The sequence below is a fragment of the Mytilus galloprovincialis genome, chromosome 10 (genome assembly GCF_965363235.1).
Source record: "Mytilus galloprovincialis chromosome 10, xbMytGall1.hap1.1, whole genome shotgun sequence".
NCBI lineage: Eukaryota > Metazoa > Mollusca > Bivalvia > Mytilida > Mytilidae > Mytilus > Mytilus galloprovincialis.
This window is the reverse complement of record NC_134847.1, coordinates 68,014,444-68,031,251: the sequence shown is the minus strand read 5'-3', so window position 1 is coordinate 68,031,251 and position 16,808 is coordinate 68,014,444. Positions and strand designations below refer to the sequence as shown.

The 16,808-nt window shown below is 33.0% G+C and overlaps 1 protein-coding gene across 5 annotated transcripts in view; it reads right to left on the bottom strand.

The window, feature by feature from the left end:
* Nucleotides 1-3,611: 3,611 nt before the first annotated feature.
* LOC143048209 (von Willebrand factor A domain-containing protein 2-like) overlaps nt 3,612-16,808 on the bottom strand; it is a 45,734-nt gene continuing 32,537 nt past the window's right edge. Inside the window, exons 7-11 of one of the 5 annotated variants that reach the window (XR_012969764.1) lie at nt 9,886-9,903; nt 5,492-5,599; nt 4,580-4,597; nt 4,081-4,187; nt 3,612-3,719 (exon numbers count right to left, since the gene is read on the bottom strand). Coding sequence is in view for 4 of the 5 variants with exons in the window: in XM_076221755.1 (XP_076077870.1) it covers nt 3,670-3,719; nt 4,580-4,597; nt 5,492-5,599; nt 9,886-9,903 (194 nt within the window). In the remaining variant the exon portion in view is untranslated. The remainder of the gene's footprint in view (nt 3,720-4,080; nt 4,188-4,579; nt 4,598-5,491; nt 5,600-9,885; nt 9,904-16,808) is intronic. The other 4 variants (XM_076221755.1, XM_076221756.1, XM_076221758.1 and 1 more) reach the window with 4 other exon arrangements.

Genomic DNA, 16,808 nt, shown 5'->3' with positions numbered 1-16,808 from the left:
CAAACGCGATACCAACTCCTTGTCTGCATCCCTCAGAGCTGATGATGGTTTGAATTTAAAGATAGACGAATTATGGGATGCGTCTTTGAGCGAAAGCACTAGATTGACATATAAATCCGCTTTTAAATGTTTCAGAACTTTCTTGGTAATGAATGGTCAACCGTGCTCCGAAGTTAATCTCCCTTATGTAAAAGAAGATCTTCTAGTCTATTTCGTAACTTATTGTCAAAAAACACTTAATCTTAAACACCAGACTATTAAACTCTATCTTGCCGGAGTACGTCATTATTATATAAGATTTTTAGGATATGATCCTATGGCGAATGCTATCAGATTACCAGTTATTCTTCGGGGTATTAAAAAATCTCAGAACAATGTTGTCCAAGAAAGATTGCCAATTACATCATCAATTGTGAATAAGCTTTGTGCTTTATTATCGAAAGGAATATTTTCACCAATGCTAGACCTCATGTTTCAGTGTGCTTTTAAAATGGCATTTTTCGGTTTTCTTAGGTGTGGAGAATTTACCTGTCGGTCTTATAATGATAATTCATGTATAGTACTTTTGCAAGATATCACTGTGGATCCGACGAAACAGTTCTTCATTTTTCGCCTGCGATCATCTAAGCGTGACCCCTTTCGTCAAGGGGTGAATATTACTATTTATGAAAATAACACATTTAAACCAGTGGATACAATGAGTAAGTATCTGTCTATAAGATATAACAATGGCGCTTTACCAAAATATCCACTTTTTGTCGAGGATGAATTTCAATCATCACCGTTAAGCAGGGAAACATTTATTTCTTCATTGAGACAACTATTGGACACACTTGGCTATAATACTGTTAAGTTTTGTGGTCACTCCTTTCGTATAGGAGCAGCTACATCCTCAGCAGCATGTGGTGTCGAGGATCATATTATTCAAACATTGGTCAGGTGGTCATCAGACTGCTACATACGATACATACGAACTGATGCCAAAGTATTGAAAAGAGCTCAGCATGATATGTGTTTTCATAACTAATTCATTTGTTGTAGTTTAAAGCTTGAAATGTAAAATACAGATTATTATTGTTTCTTTTTTGTAGTTTTACACACATGTAATTTTTTTTTTTTGTGTTATAACATTATGTGACATGTGAGGAGTAAAAAACATGGAGACAATTTTAGTTCCATATTTTAGTAAATTTAGGTTAGATTGATTCAATGTTCAATTTTGGGCTTCATATATGCTGCAACTGATTATTTTAATTTTGTGAGGACACCTTCGCACAAACGACTGTTCATAAAAAAAAATATAATAATAAATAAATAAATAAAAATAATATTAAATCGCAATAAATGATGTATCTATCTTGGGGCCTTTCACTCATTTAATGGTATTAAATTCGCTTAATTTGGCCATGTTAATTTCGGGGAAATTATTTTTTACCCCCAAGTCAATTATACATCAGTATAGTAAATATTCTTAATTATCAGTTCCAATTATTATTTTATAAGTAAGCATGGGATTATTTTGCATATCGTGCTGCTGGTATCCACCGCAGCCGATACCCCGCTGCTGGTATCCACCGCAGCCGAAAAACCCGCCGCTGGTATCCACCGCAGCCGAAACAATGTTGCAGGTATCCACCGCATCCTATAGTTAATAGGTTATTTTTAGAATAATGTTTCAAATTATTGTTTAGATTGGATAGATTTTTTATAAAGTGAGTAGCCCCGAGAAAGCCAAAACATAGATACATTTATTGATTATATTGTTACATTTTTTATATGCTGTCATGTAGTTTTTTAGCAATTATATAATGGAAGTAGTATAGCTTGTTTTTTAGTAGTCTAGATAATAAATATATATACCACTATGCTATATTATGATGTTTGTTGTTTTGTCGTCTTAGATAATGCGAGGTTTAGAAGGGATCGGAACTACTACATGTACTATAGACAATAGCTTTTACTGATTGTCATTTAGAGAACATGTGTGCTTATACAGTCATATAGATTTAACATTTGGGTTGTCGTAATTTGTCTTTGGTTAGTCGTTTTTTAAAGTCACTATACTAGAAAAGTATGAATAATTGTATTATATTCATCATTTAATTTCATGTAAAGCGTGATTTCAGAAGGTGAATGGTTTCCGATTTAATAAAGGACGTGATATTTATATCGTTTGTTATCATTTTAGTATACGCCCGTTCCGATGTGAAAAAATGTAGACATCCTCACTTCCAACACATGACTAACAATAGATTGAAAAGTTTGCTACGTGTATACTACATGAAAGAAACTGCTAATAAAAATCTTAATAAGTTGGTCGACCCTACTCCAGTCGTACGCGTATGGAATTGAGATTAAGTACATACGGAACATAAATTATTTCTAGACTACCCAGTAGAATGTTATCCTGAATATGATTGAACTTAAATTGATTCAAGGACATAGGTACTTTTCAATCTAGTAAAATACGTCCTTAGAAAGTGCATAAATGACGATCTTTTCCGGTGAAAACATGATTCGAGAAATAATATATTGATAATATTGTTCCTCTATATATACTACAGTATGCGAACTGTGATAAATTATTATTTACAAATAAATATATATCATTTGTTATTTTATCATACAATACCTTAACTATACAATACACTAAAAAAAATCTCTTAGTGAACATAAAATTGAGAATGGAAATGTAGAATGTGTCAAAGAGACAACAACCCGACAATAGAACAGACAACAGCAGAAGGTCACTTACAGGTTTTCAATGCAGCGAGGAATTCCCGCTGCCGTAGGCGTCCTTCAGATGGCCCCTAAACAAATATATACTAGTTCAGTGATAATGAACGCCATACTAAACTCCAAATTGTACACAAGAAACTAAAATTAAAAATAAAACAAGACTAACAAAGGCCAGAGGTTCCCGACTTGGGCACAAAATGCGACGGGGTTAAACATGTTTATGAAATATGAACCCTCCCCCTATACATCTAGCCAATGTAGAAAAGAAAACGCATAACAATACGCACATTAAAATTCAGTTCAAGAGAAGTCCGAGTCTGATATCAGAAGATGTAACCAAAGAAAATAAAAAAAAATGACAATAATACATAATAACAACAGACTACTAGCAGTTACGTATATATATAAATATGCCTGCATTTAGTTTATATGTAAGACTTGACCGACCTCTGGTATCTAACAGACGTCCGATCATCAATCGGCGTCTAATGTGACGTCATATTCTCTATATGTGTTAATATTTTTATCCTCTAATCGACGTTCAATGTGACATCCAGTGTTACCAGAACGACGTCAGATCGATTAAATACCATGAAAACAAACAAACATAATAGGTAAAAATGTCAAAATAGGGATACAGCAGTCAACATCCTGTCAGATTTTAAAGTGTGACTTTTGTGTTTATTAATTCAAAAGAAATGCAACCTCAATGTTGAAAGGCTAGTGATCAATGTGTAGGAATTATAATACTTTACCAAACAATATACATGTTACATTCAACTACTATAACTTGCTCTATTTGTCTATCATAAAGCATGCCTTGTGTATATTGGCATTTTTAGATAATAACATTTAACTAAAAAAAAAACATGTAAGTGTCTATGCAAATTTTATTTTGAATACGATTAGGATACTGCACCATTCGTTTCATCATCCTACTACAGCAGGGATAGGAATCCAGGTAGTTGAGATGGTTTTTCCTATTATGAAAAACAAAAAATAAAATGATAACAAAAAACAGAAAACAGAAAACATATACATTGATAAGCATATTTTGTACGTGTATGGGAATTAGCCGCTAGTTTTCAGAAAATGGTCAGCTTTATGTTTAATATAACCCATCAGAGTGTCATTTTTTGCAATAAAGTATAATTCATAATATAGTTCCATAAGAAATTCAGTAGTTACAAAGATGTGGTAAACAAAGGAGATTTTTGCAGTTTTTGCGGAATTCACAGGAAAATTGTCACTGAGAAAAACAGAAGATCTGCCTATAAAAGGTTTCATAAGAACTCATGCCAATATCACAATTTATATAGTTCTAAACAAAAAAATATTAACCACTGCAAGTATGTCCGTTATAGCCTGCGGCACAATCACAGAAAAATCCTTGATTGTTTTTTAAAAACATTTTCCATTATTTTGACAGGGATAATTGGCACAAAACCCTACATATAAACATTAAATATTTTAAAACATATAAAATATATAAAATACATACATAATATTAATTAATAATGATTTATCATACATTATTTTGGCTTTGACGTCGAACTTCTTTATAATATTTATGATATTATCTTTTCTAAAATAAATTCTAAAACTAACTATAGAGACGTATGTTCTTTTATTAGCGAAGGCCATGTGCCGATGTTGGCATTTTTATACAATATACTAAACATTTATGGTTTCATTACCGATTAAGTGATGACTATCGTCGCAAAACAAGAATATTCTACATGTAAAAACTAATGTTTTAATTTTATTTGAAATGTAAACTTAACTGTGTCATGTGTCTTTGACATAACATATTACACAAAATAAAACTGTATGTACATACCAGGTTGGGCTGTCGTGGCTGGAATAGATAAGATGCTCCAGTAATAAGCAATATTGGAATATCATTTATCCAAATGGTAAATATAAACTGTGAGGAACCAAAAACTACGGAGGCACCTGAACTCTAAAGCAAAATAGTATTTGGAGTACCGTCTACTGTTATTCCCGCAGTACCCTTTATACAACATATATGAATCATTCATGACGGTCATGACCGAGAAAAGATCATACAACATCTTTTTTATAATATTCGATTATATTTCAGATCAGACGAGTATTACGATATAAAGTTCGATACACATACATATCGTATCGTCAACAAATTACTGATGGTCACCGTACTACACGTGTGGTATCGATTCAAGTCGTTCTTACTTATTATACTGCTCGGTATGTTCATTTTTGTACGATATGAGTACACCCTGTCAATGGTACTGAAGTAAATCGAAGTGAAGAGTAACGTTTGAATATTTACTTTGGCGGATGAGGCGCGCGTCTAGCGTACCAGTATAAATGCGGAAACTTTTTATGAGTTAATTCAACGCTTTTCTCTTCAAAACGATATATTGTATCTTGGCAGATAAATATGTTTCAATTGAGATTAAAGACTAATACGTAGTATACAAAAATGGTTCCTAAAAATCAGTCTCGGCAAATGTACAAAGTTATCATTGGATTGCGAAAATATTTGTAAAAAACAACTACTGTTACAATTTTCATGTACTTCACTACTATAAGAAAACAAAAAAAACAAAAATACCAGACTTCGAGGAATATTCAAAATGGAAAGTCCGTAGTCAAATGACAAAAAAAGCTCAAGCACTTCAAACCATCACATTTTATATACATTGTATTTTCATCCTTCATTTTTTTTAAATTTTACTTTTTGGCGTGAAGAATTAATAATTCTTACCAGTTTGACAGTTTTTGCCACTGTAACCATTACTGCACCTACACACATAGTCAGCGGCATTCGCAAAACAAGTCCCACCATTCTGACATGGAGCTGTACTGCAGCTATCTATTACAAATATTATTTTTTTTGTTTAAATGTTGTGCTATTACACCACTGTCCAGGTTGAGCACTCGCGAAGATGTTTAAACTCGCCACATTCTGTGTGTATCTGATGAAAGTTGGGAACTTATAATTTGATGGTTGCCGTTGGATGCTTTCTGTCATATTTGTACTTCTTTTACGCATGTTTTATTGGTTTTAGAATAAATCAGGCCGTCGGATTTCTTTTTTCATTTGTTTATGATTTGTCATGCCGGGGTCTTTTATAACTTACTATACATAATTAGTTTGGTTACGGTCAAATGTTGCACGATGACCTTCATTTGTTTGCAAATGTCTCATTGACAATCATTTGTCATCTCCATATTTTCATATTGCACATTTTAGCAATTGTGTATATATACGTACCCTACTGAATCTGAGTTTTTTTTATGAATAAGCATTCTCTTACTCTATTAGGTTACAGTGTGCTGATATATACACACACCAACGAAAGGGTAGATCAGAATTGAATGAAACACTTGCTAAGTGAGCTCCTGTCCATGGACGGGATAGACAGACCAAGTTTTGTATGTAGCACACTTCATTCCTAAGTCATAATTGGGCGACAAGCCCAAATGCAGATTAAGTGTTAAAAGCTTAAAAAAACCGAACTAAACGAACTCTGAGGAAAATTCAACACGGAAAATTCCTTGTAAAATGATATAATTAAAAGCTCCAACACATCAAACGAATGGAAATCAACTGTCGTATTCCTGACTTGGCACAGGCATTTCCTTGTGTAGAAAATGGTGAATCAAACCTGGTTTTAAATCTAGCCAAACCTTTCACTTTTATGACCTATAATTGTATGTAAAGTTGTAAAGTTGTATTTTGATGACTGTATACCAACACAAAATTAATGGCCGTAATCACGTGTCGAATCATTAAATTTGAAGGACTTAATTTGCGTCAACATTAATTTTCCTTTGTTCAAACCTCATAAATCGATTGAAGCGATACAATTCAAGGTAAAAAAAAAAACAGAACTGAATTTGAAACGAAGATAAAGACGGTGTATGTAAAAAGGTAAGCATCGCCCATCGTGCGATTCCACCCTCAGGTAGCAATACACAGTTTGGAGTTTAGTTTCGCATTTTGGCTCCGGTGGATTTTTCATAAAGGAATGTTATTGTGTAACAAAATTCATTTTTAGACAGCTGAGTACTAATTAAGCCTTCAAAGATGGTTTATAAGAGCATCAAGATTATTTGTTACATGTTTTATGTGCCATTTTCTGTTTGACAATCTGTATTTTCATAGCTAGACCGGCCATTGGTCCAGAAATTAATGTAATGTTTACAAACACTTTTTTTTCTACACGAGGTTTTTGACGCAATTTTATAAATAAGATTAAAGACATATGATTTTCATTGGATTTACTGAATGATATATGTACACAGTTTTGGAAAAAGGTATTACTTCAAGCGATTGAAATTCTACTTTTAGCCAAATTTTGGGGAAATATGTGACATCTTTTTCACCCTTTTTGCAATATTTTATAACAAACAAATGCAGATTGTTGCCACGGATACACCCAAAAGAAATTATATTTTACCATTTTATATACTAGATATAAAATCTATGGAGTATTCTGATTACATGCATATGCACATATATGACACAAACAGTAAGCTTAATATTGCCAGAAAGCAATGAAAAGGGGATGGTAAAATTTATGAGGGCAAATTTTAATATTTTTTCTTACTGTTTATTGCTACCTTATGGCATACTCACCAAGCTCAGAATTGTATAATTTAAGACTTTTTATACCACAAATCTATTGATATTTAGATTCTAAATCAACTTCTGGGGGCATTTAGTGTTTAAGAATGACAATACATGTCAATTTTATTGTTTACAGTCCTCAGCAACCAAAATTAGACATTTTGACACAAGGCTTATTTTTTTACTCTATCGGCTTAACCCTTGCTTCTAAAGGATTGGACTGCATGTAGTAGCCTTAGTATTGAACTCGTTGGTTTTGTTTCTTGAGAGTATATAAAATATTATTTGTATCAAGATTTCATTTTACATTTTAGAATTTATTAAATGTATAGTTGAATCAGATGTAAGAAATTGATTCCCCATTACCAAGTTTTTTAATCAAGTCTTCGGTATGCAATAAACATAAAGATAAACGTTTTCATGCTTGAAATTGCTAAATTTTGTACACTTTTGCATCATCAGAGATCCTAATAAGATTTTCAACATTAAAAAACTGACAAAAGAGGTATAGTTTTTAAGATTTTGCCAAAAATTGAGATAGAAACAAGATGTTACACTTTGACTTGGCAACTTTCTTTAAATCAGTTTTTGTCACGTTTCAGTGTCAACTGTTAACGTTCATAAAATATTCATCACTCAACCAATTTTCAAAACTAAAAGACCATTTTACTCGTTTAAGCTAGCAAAACACAGAACATAAGTTAAAAGGGAGAATTCGAAAAAAATATTTACTATTATGGTAGCAATCAACAGTTAGGAGTTTAGTTTTCGTTTTGGCCCCGGTGGATTTTTCAAATAGGAATGAAATTGTGTAATAAAATTCATTTTTAGACAGCTGAGTACTAATTTAGCCTTCAAAGATGGTTTAAAAGAGCATCAAGATTATTTGTTACATGTTTTATGTGCTCTTTTCTGTTTGACAATCTGCATTTTCATAGCTAGACCGGCCATCGGTCCAGAAATTAATGTAATCTTTACAAACACTTTTTTTTCTACATTAGGTTTTGACGCAATTTTACAAAAACATGAGATCAAAGACATATGATTTTCATTAAATTTACTGAATGATATATGTACACAGTTTCAGTAAATATATTACTTCAAGCGATTGAAATTCTACTTTTAGCCAAATTTTGGGGAAATATGTGACATCTTTTTCCCTTTTTTTTGCAATATTTTATAACTAATAAATGCAGATTGTGGTCATAGATACACCAAAAAGAAGTTATATTTTACCATTTTATGTACTGGATATAAAGTCTCTGGAAGATTCTGATTTCATACATATGCACATATATGACACAAACAGTAAGCTTAATAAAGCCAGAAAGCAATGAAAAGGGGATGGTAAAATTTATGAGCGCAAATTTCAATATGTTTTCCTAACTGTTTATTGGTACCTCAGTCAAATTGTTACAATCAGGAATGACACGAAGTTGGTAAAATAACAGATCAGACAAAGATCAATAACTTGTTGCAAGATAGTTTAACGAATTAGTGATAGTGTCCGTTAAACTTATGCAGTGTCGCAATTTCCGTCAGTCTTACTCATAAGTCTTGATTTTATCTTGCAATGATATTTAAATGATTTATTGAATTTTCAATAGTAGGTTGTATTTAAAACGTGACTGCCCTTTTTATTGCTTGTGGAAAAAAATGGTTACATTATATGTGTGATTTAAGTTACTGTATTTCAATTTACAAAATTTCTAGGAAGTGAACGAATGTTAAGATATTGAATTTCTGAAAAAATAATTATGATAACTCTAACACATTTACTGGTATGCAAAACTATGTTTACAAACTGGCTTCAAAGAAATACGATCAGGTGAGTTTCTATCGTTAATTAGTTCTTCACATCTTTATCAATTGTATTTTTATTGATGTCAGTAACAAAATTATTTTTTTTACATATATTTCACGTCATTTCGGTTTCATTTTGTCCGTAATTATTCAATATTCAAATTTTTCTCAGTATTTTTGTGATATCATTTTACTTTTTATAATGAGTAATCATTTCAATAAAGGCAACAGTAGAAGGCAGCAGAAAAAAACCGCTTTTCAAAGTTTTTGCAACAGAGTGACAGTCAATAATCGATTTTTGTTTCCAAATCAAACATTAAACTGTCATTTAAGATTGAAGCCACTTACGTTTAACGAAACAACCAGTGTCAAACATGTCATGTTTATTTAAGAAGCCCTAATATTAGACATTATCATTATTATTATTATTATTATTATTATTATTATTATTATTATTATTATTATTAAAGCATAGCTTTAAAACAGAAAACATAAAGGAGAACAAACATTGCATTCGAAACTCGACATTCACTGAACACATTTCCACATATCAAACTATTTTCTGAACCTAACTAAAATGACGAAACTAAATGATACAATGTTTTAAACAATCCAAACAATTGTAAGAGGCTAAACAGGTTTGTCCAATTTCTTCTCGACCTTGCTCAAAATATTTACGATGGAAGTTTTTACAAATAATGTGACAAAAAATCTGCACATACCTGGAGTTTGAGTTGGAGCTGAAATTACAAAAAAGGACTACATTATATAATGAAACAGGTAAATGTAATTGTTTAAACAATGCTTTCATAACAGTCCCACAATAGAAAGTGAGATGTGTTCTTTTCAAGCTACACACACCACCTTGTTGTGAATACTTGAATTAAACTAAGTCTATCAGTTTCCAACATTTCATTAGACTATTTTTGTTATCACATAAGCAACACGACGGGTCACACATGTGGAGCAGGATCTGCTTACCCTTCCGGAGCACCTGAGATCACCCCTAGTGTTTGGTGGGGTTCGTGTTGCTTATCATTTTGTTTTCTATGTTGTGTCATTTGTACTATTGTTTGTCTTTTTCATTTTTAGCCATGGCGTTGTCAGTTTATTTTCGATTTTTTTACTTTGACTGTCCATCATGTATCTTGCGTCCCTCTTTTAGGTATTGTTTAGTTTTGTTTTGACTTAGAAAATACCTATTTAATGATGACCTTTAACAAGACGTTTCGGTGAGAGACTACTACAAAATGTAGAAATGTAATCCTAACATTGCTATGAAAGATATAAAAAATCATTCAATTCCTTACTGCATTTGCATTTTCTATATTTGAAACAAGATGGTAGCTACCATGCAAAATGTTTTATTTGTGTTTTACTTTTATAAAATATGTTCTAAATGTAAATGATTGGGTTTTGCGCACGTCAACCCGATTTTTAGCATAATCTTGTGTATGTACACAATGCATTATTATTTTGCTTTTTTTGTAATTTTGATATTTTAGCCGATTCTGATTTGTAAAGGCCCCGATAAGACAATGTAAAACAATTCAAACGAGAAAACTAACGGCCTTATTCATGTAAAAAAATTAACGAAAAACAAATATGTAACACATAAACAAACGACAACCACTGAATTACAGGTTTCGTTTATTTCTCAAACTATTTATGGAAAACGATAGCCATGTTTCGAACTTGTCAACTCAATCGGCAGTTATCAAAAATAGATAAAGCACTAAGAACGTAAGTATATATAAAACTCGTCTAAATTGAAAACTACGTTCAAACCTTTGATTGCGTTGGATGAAAACCTTAATTTTTATACGTGTGCATGTAAAACAAATCTCGTTGTAGAAGGGTCTAAAAACAACACAAACAACATTTTCAAAAAGACCAAAAAAGTGAAAAGTATATTTAAACAAAACACATTTGACTAACAGGTCGAACAACTGATGTTCTTTAACCCTGCTCACTGCCATTGGCGATTGCCAAATAAAATTGATGACAAGATGTAACAAAATGGATCTTAATATAAATTTAATACTAAACAGAAAAAAATTAACTTGTGGCCACGATTTTATGCCACAAACATAGGGTGTCAATATTTTTTTAGTACACCAGGTATATATATATATAAACGAGTCTAAATTGAAAACTACGTACAACTGATGTTCTTTAACCCTGCTGACTGCCATTGGCGATTGCCAAATAAAATTGATCACAAGATGTAACAAAATGGATCTTAATATAAATTTAATACTAAACAGAAAAAATTAACTTGTGGCCCCGATGTTATGCCACAAACATACGGTGTCAATATTTTTTTAGTACACCAGATATATATATATATATATATATATAATAACAACACAACGAGTCTCAGTAGCATGGGTTCGAATCCCGGCGAGGGCAGAACCAAAAAATTGCGAAAGCAAATTTACAGATCTAACATTGTTGGGTTGATGTTTAGACGAGTTATATATATATATATATATATATATATATATATATATAACTCGTCTAAACATCAACCCAACAATGTTAGATCTGTAAATTTGCTTTCGCAATTTTTTGGTTCTGCCCTCGCCGGGATTCGAACCCATGCTACTGAGAAATCGTGACACCAAATCGCCTGCACTGTAGCTGTCCCGCTAGACCACACGACCACCTGGGCTTCACTAATATATATTTGAAATGTTTATTCTCGTTCTTAAAAAAAGTAATGGTCACGTATGTTTGATCGAAAGTGTACGTGTAATACAAATGGATAAATAATGAATTAAAATAGGAATGTGTCAAAGAGTAAAAATACACAACCAAGGCCACCAATGGTTCTTCAACACATCGAGAAAATCCCTTACCCGTAGGCAGACTTCAGCTGGTCCCTTAACCAAAATATGTACTAGTTCAAAGAAATGGACGTCATGCTAAACTAATACTAGTATATAAATAAACTAAAAATTAAAAAAATAAAATACTAACAAAGGCCAGAGTCTCCTGACTTGAGATAGGTGCAAACATGCGGCGGGGTTAAATATGTTAAATGGAATCTCAACCCTCTTTCTATACCTATAGCCAATGTAGATTAAATAAACACATAGCAATACATTGAAGTGCTATAGTATCAGTCATGAAATTGTGATTTTATAACTTATAAATATTTTGTTCACGCGCATCATTGAAGACTAATTTTTTGTTGAAATGCGTATCTGGTGCAGTAGAATTAGTAACGTTAATAATTTTGTATAATGAGAGTCAAGTGCTAGATCTTAGAAAGGACACTTTCAACAAATAAATAAAACAAATAAAATAGATTTCTACTTGATGACCAATTTTACGCAAGTCAGATTTGCTCTAAATGCTTTGGTTTCAGAGATATAAGCAAAAATAACAATTTCACCTCTATATTCTATTTTTAGCCATGGCGGCAATCTTAGTTGGTTGGCCGGGTCACGCCACACATTTTTTAAACTAGATACCCCAAAGATGATTGTGGCTAAGTTTGTATTAATTTAGCCAAGTAGTTTCAGAGGAGAAGATTTTTGTAATAGATTACTAAGATTTACGAAAAATGGTCAAAAATTGACTATAAAGGACAATAACTCCTAAAGGAGTCAACTGACCATTTCGGTTATCTTGACTTATTTGTAGATCTTACTTTGCTGAACATTATTGCTGTTTACAGTTTATCTCTATCTATCATAATATTCAAGATAATAACCAAAAACAGCAAAATTTCCTTAAAATTACCAATTCAGGGGCAGCAACCCAACAACAGGTTGTCCGATTCATCTGAACATGTCAGGACAGATAGATCATGACCTGTTAAACACTTTTACCGCGTGTCAGATTTGCTCTAAATGCTTTGGTTTTTGAGTTATAAGCCGACAACTGCATTTTACCCCTATGTTCTATTTTTAGCCATGGAGGCCATCTTGGTTGGTTGGCCGGGTCACGCCACAAATTTTTTTAAACTATATATCCCAAAAATGATTGTGGCCAAGTTTGGATTAATTTGGCCGAGTAGTTTCAGAGGAAAAGATTTTTGTAAAAGATTACTAAGATTTACGAAAAATGGTTAAAAATTGACTATAAAGGTCAATAACTCCTAAAGGGGTCAACTGACCATTTTGGTCATGTTGACTTATTTGTAAATCTTACTTTGCTGAACATTATTGCTGTTTACAGTTTATCTCTATTTATAATAATATTCAAGATAATAGCCAAAAACAGGAAAAATTCCATAAAATTACCTGTTCAGGGGCAGCAACCCAATAACGGGTTGTCGGATTCATCTGAAAATTTGAGGGCAGATAGATCTTGACCTGATAAACAATTTCACCCCATGTCAGATTTGCTCTAAATGCTTTGGTTTTTGAGTTATAAGCCAAAAACTGCATTTTACCCCTATGTTCTATTTTTAGCCATAGCGGCCATCTTGGTTGGTTGGCCAGGTCACGCCACACATTTTTAAAACTAGATACCCCAATGATAATTGTGGCCAAGTTTGGTTAAATTTGGCCCAGTAGTTTCAGAGGAGAAGATTTTTGTAAAAGTTAACGACGACGGACGACGGACGCCAAATGATGGGAAAAGCTCACTTGGCTTTTCCGGCCAGGTGAGCTAAAAAAGCGGGAAATGTTGCCATAGCAACTTATATTGTAATTGTTTTGCAAACGTGTTAAGAATACATTATTGGCTAGGAACCATGTACTACCACAGACAGAAATATATTCATTCACAATGACTGTATCTGGAGAAATATCTTTTATAACAAATTCAATATTTTTGTGATTTTACTTTTTACATGATAAAAAATCATCAAACTATCAGTTTAGAAATTAATTATTGCACTTTAGAATATGTCTAAAGCATAGTTTTAAAACAGAAAACATAAAGGAGAACAAATATTGCATTCAAAACTCGACATTCACTGAACACATTTCCACATATAAAACTATATTCTTAAACTAACTAAAATGACGAAACTAAATGAAACAATGTTTTACCCAAAAAATTGTAAAAGGCTAAACAGGTTTGTCCAATTTCTTGTCGACCTTGCTCAAAATATTTACGATGAAAGTTTTTACAAATAATGTGACAAAAAATCTGCACATACCTATGGGCGTCAAGTTGGTTACCTATTCCCTATTCCCTATTCGTTACCTATTCCCTATTCCCTATTCGTTGCCTATTCGTTACCTATTCCCTATTCCCTATTCGTTACCTATTCGTTACCTATTCCCTATTCCCTATTCGTTACCTATTCGTTACCTATTCCCTATTCCCTATTCGTTGCCTATTCGTTACCTATTCCCTATTCCCTATTCGTTACCTATTCGTTACCTATTCCCTATTCCCTATTCGTTACCTATTCGTTACTTATTTGATTTTTAATATCCTTCCCCCTTTTTAATTATGGCATGGAATAGTTTAATATGGCTGCCGTTACCATGGAAACGGCACAATTGTGAAAAAAATGAGCTTTTGGTTTTTGGTGAACTGTTTGGATATGCTTCAACTCAGAATCATCATATTTTAAAACAATGTAGGTGCCCACTATATACAGGTGTTGGATGATTTTGGCGATCATTGGAACTACTATGTTGCCATGGAAACTACACCAAAATTTTCAAAATTCTAAAAATGCTCAAAACTTCATGAAACTTCACAGTAATGATGAGCAACATTGGAGTTGGAATTTCCAAAATAGGTCTTGTTATCATGGAAACAATGCAAAAAGGTCAAAAATTTCAAAAATAAGAATTTCCCGCAAACTGGATGAAACTTTACAGGAATGGTAACTGGCATAGGCAGAGTTGGATTTTGAAGTTAGAATTTTCAAAATGGCCGCCGTAACCATGGAAACAGCAAAAATATCAAAAATTCAAAATGTTCAAACTTAATGAAACTTTGCAAAAATGTTACTAGACATCTGTAGATGCTCTCTTTGACTTTGGAATTGTCAAAATGGCTGTCGCTCACCTGGTAATAGGGGGAAGGGGTGCCTTCCGTTTTTGCTAGCAATTACAAATTTAGTTGTTAATAGTCTTACATATGGTAATAGTTCTGAATTGGTTGAGGTAAAATTATCTTTTTATGACCTATTTATATGTGTTTGTGCTCAACCGATCCTTTTACTTCATGTTCGATACGCATTTGTTCCTTACTTGTTTTTTATACGTTCTACCTTTTAACTGCTTTATGTCCGTATGTTTGAAGATGGATCTTGGTTCGACGGGATGAAATCACCGTGTTAGCGCTTGCGTAAAAACGAAGATGTGGTATGATTGCCAATGAGACAACACTCCACATTAGACCAAAATGACACAGAAATTATCAACTATAGTTCACTGTACGGCCTTCAACAATGAGCATAGCCCAAACCGTGTAGTCACCTATAAAAGGCCCAGACATGACAACCTCATACAATTCAGACAACAAAACTGACGGCCGTATTTCATATACAAAAAAATAAACGGAAATATGTAACACAAAAACAAACGATAACTACTTAATTTCAGGCTCTTGTCTAGGGACAGGCACATACTTACATAATGTGGTAGAGTTAAACATGTAAGCAGGGTGTACATCGTTTCGGAGCATGCTATTACCTTGTTTAATTCGTTCCATCACTCGCTTATAATTCGCTTATAATACGTGTATCTTACGTTGCACCTTTTAAAACATGATTTTCAATTGTTTTGTTGTCTCTGGTGGAAGATTTGGGCTCTTAGAGGTGATATAACTCTATAAGTGCATTTGTATCCGTTCCAGCGGTCGGATAATACCCTGTTAAATATTCGTTACTATTTCGCTTTTAAAAGTTTGTTGTACGTTGCACCTTTTAGAAAAGGATTTCCAATTGTGTTCATATCTCTGGTGGTAATAATGTGTTCTTATAGATGAAATACCCCTATAAGCGCATATGTACTCGTTCCAGCGATCGGTTAATACCCTGTTACCTATTCGTTACCTATTCACTTATAGTACGTTTGTTGTACGTTGCACCTTTTAGAAAAGGATTTTCAATTAAATTCATATCTCTGATGGTAACAATGTGTTCTTAGAGATGAAATGACCCCATTAGAGCGCATGTACCCGTTCCAGCGCTCGGTAAATAACCTGTTACCTATTCGTTACTTATTCGCTTTTAATGCGCGGGGTATACGGTGCACCTTGAAATAAATCGTTTTTTAATTGTGTTCAGGTTTCTGGTGGTAAGAATGTGTACTTAGAGATGAAATTACCCTATTAGCGCGCATGTACCCGTTCCAGCGCTCGGTTAATACCCTGTTACCTATTCGTTACCTATTCGTTACCTATTCGCTTATAATACAATTTTTTATACGTTGCACCTGTTAGAAAAGGATTTTCAATTTTGTCCAGGTCTCAGACGGTAACAATGTGTTCTTAGAGATGAAATGACCCCATTAGAGCGCATGTACCCGTTCCAGCGCTCGGTAAATAACCTGTTACCTATTCATTACCTATTCGCTTTTAATACACGGGGTATACGGTGCACCTTGAAATAAATCGTTTTTTTAATTGTGTTCAGTTTTCTGGTGGTAAGAATGTGTTCTTAGAGATGAAATGACCCTATTAGCGCGCATGTACCCGTTCCAGCGCTCGGTTAATACCCTGT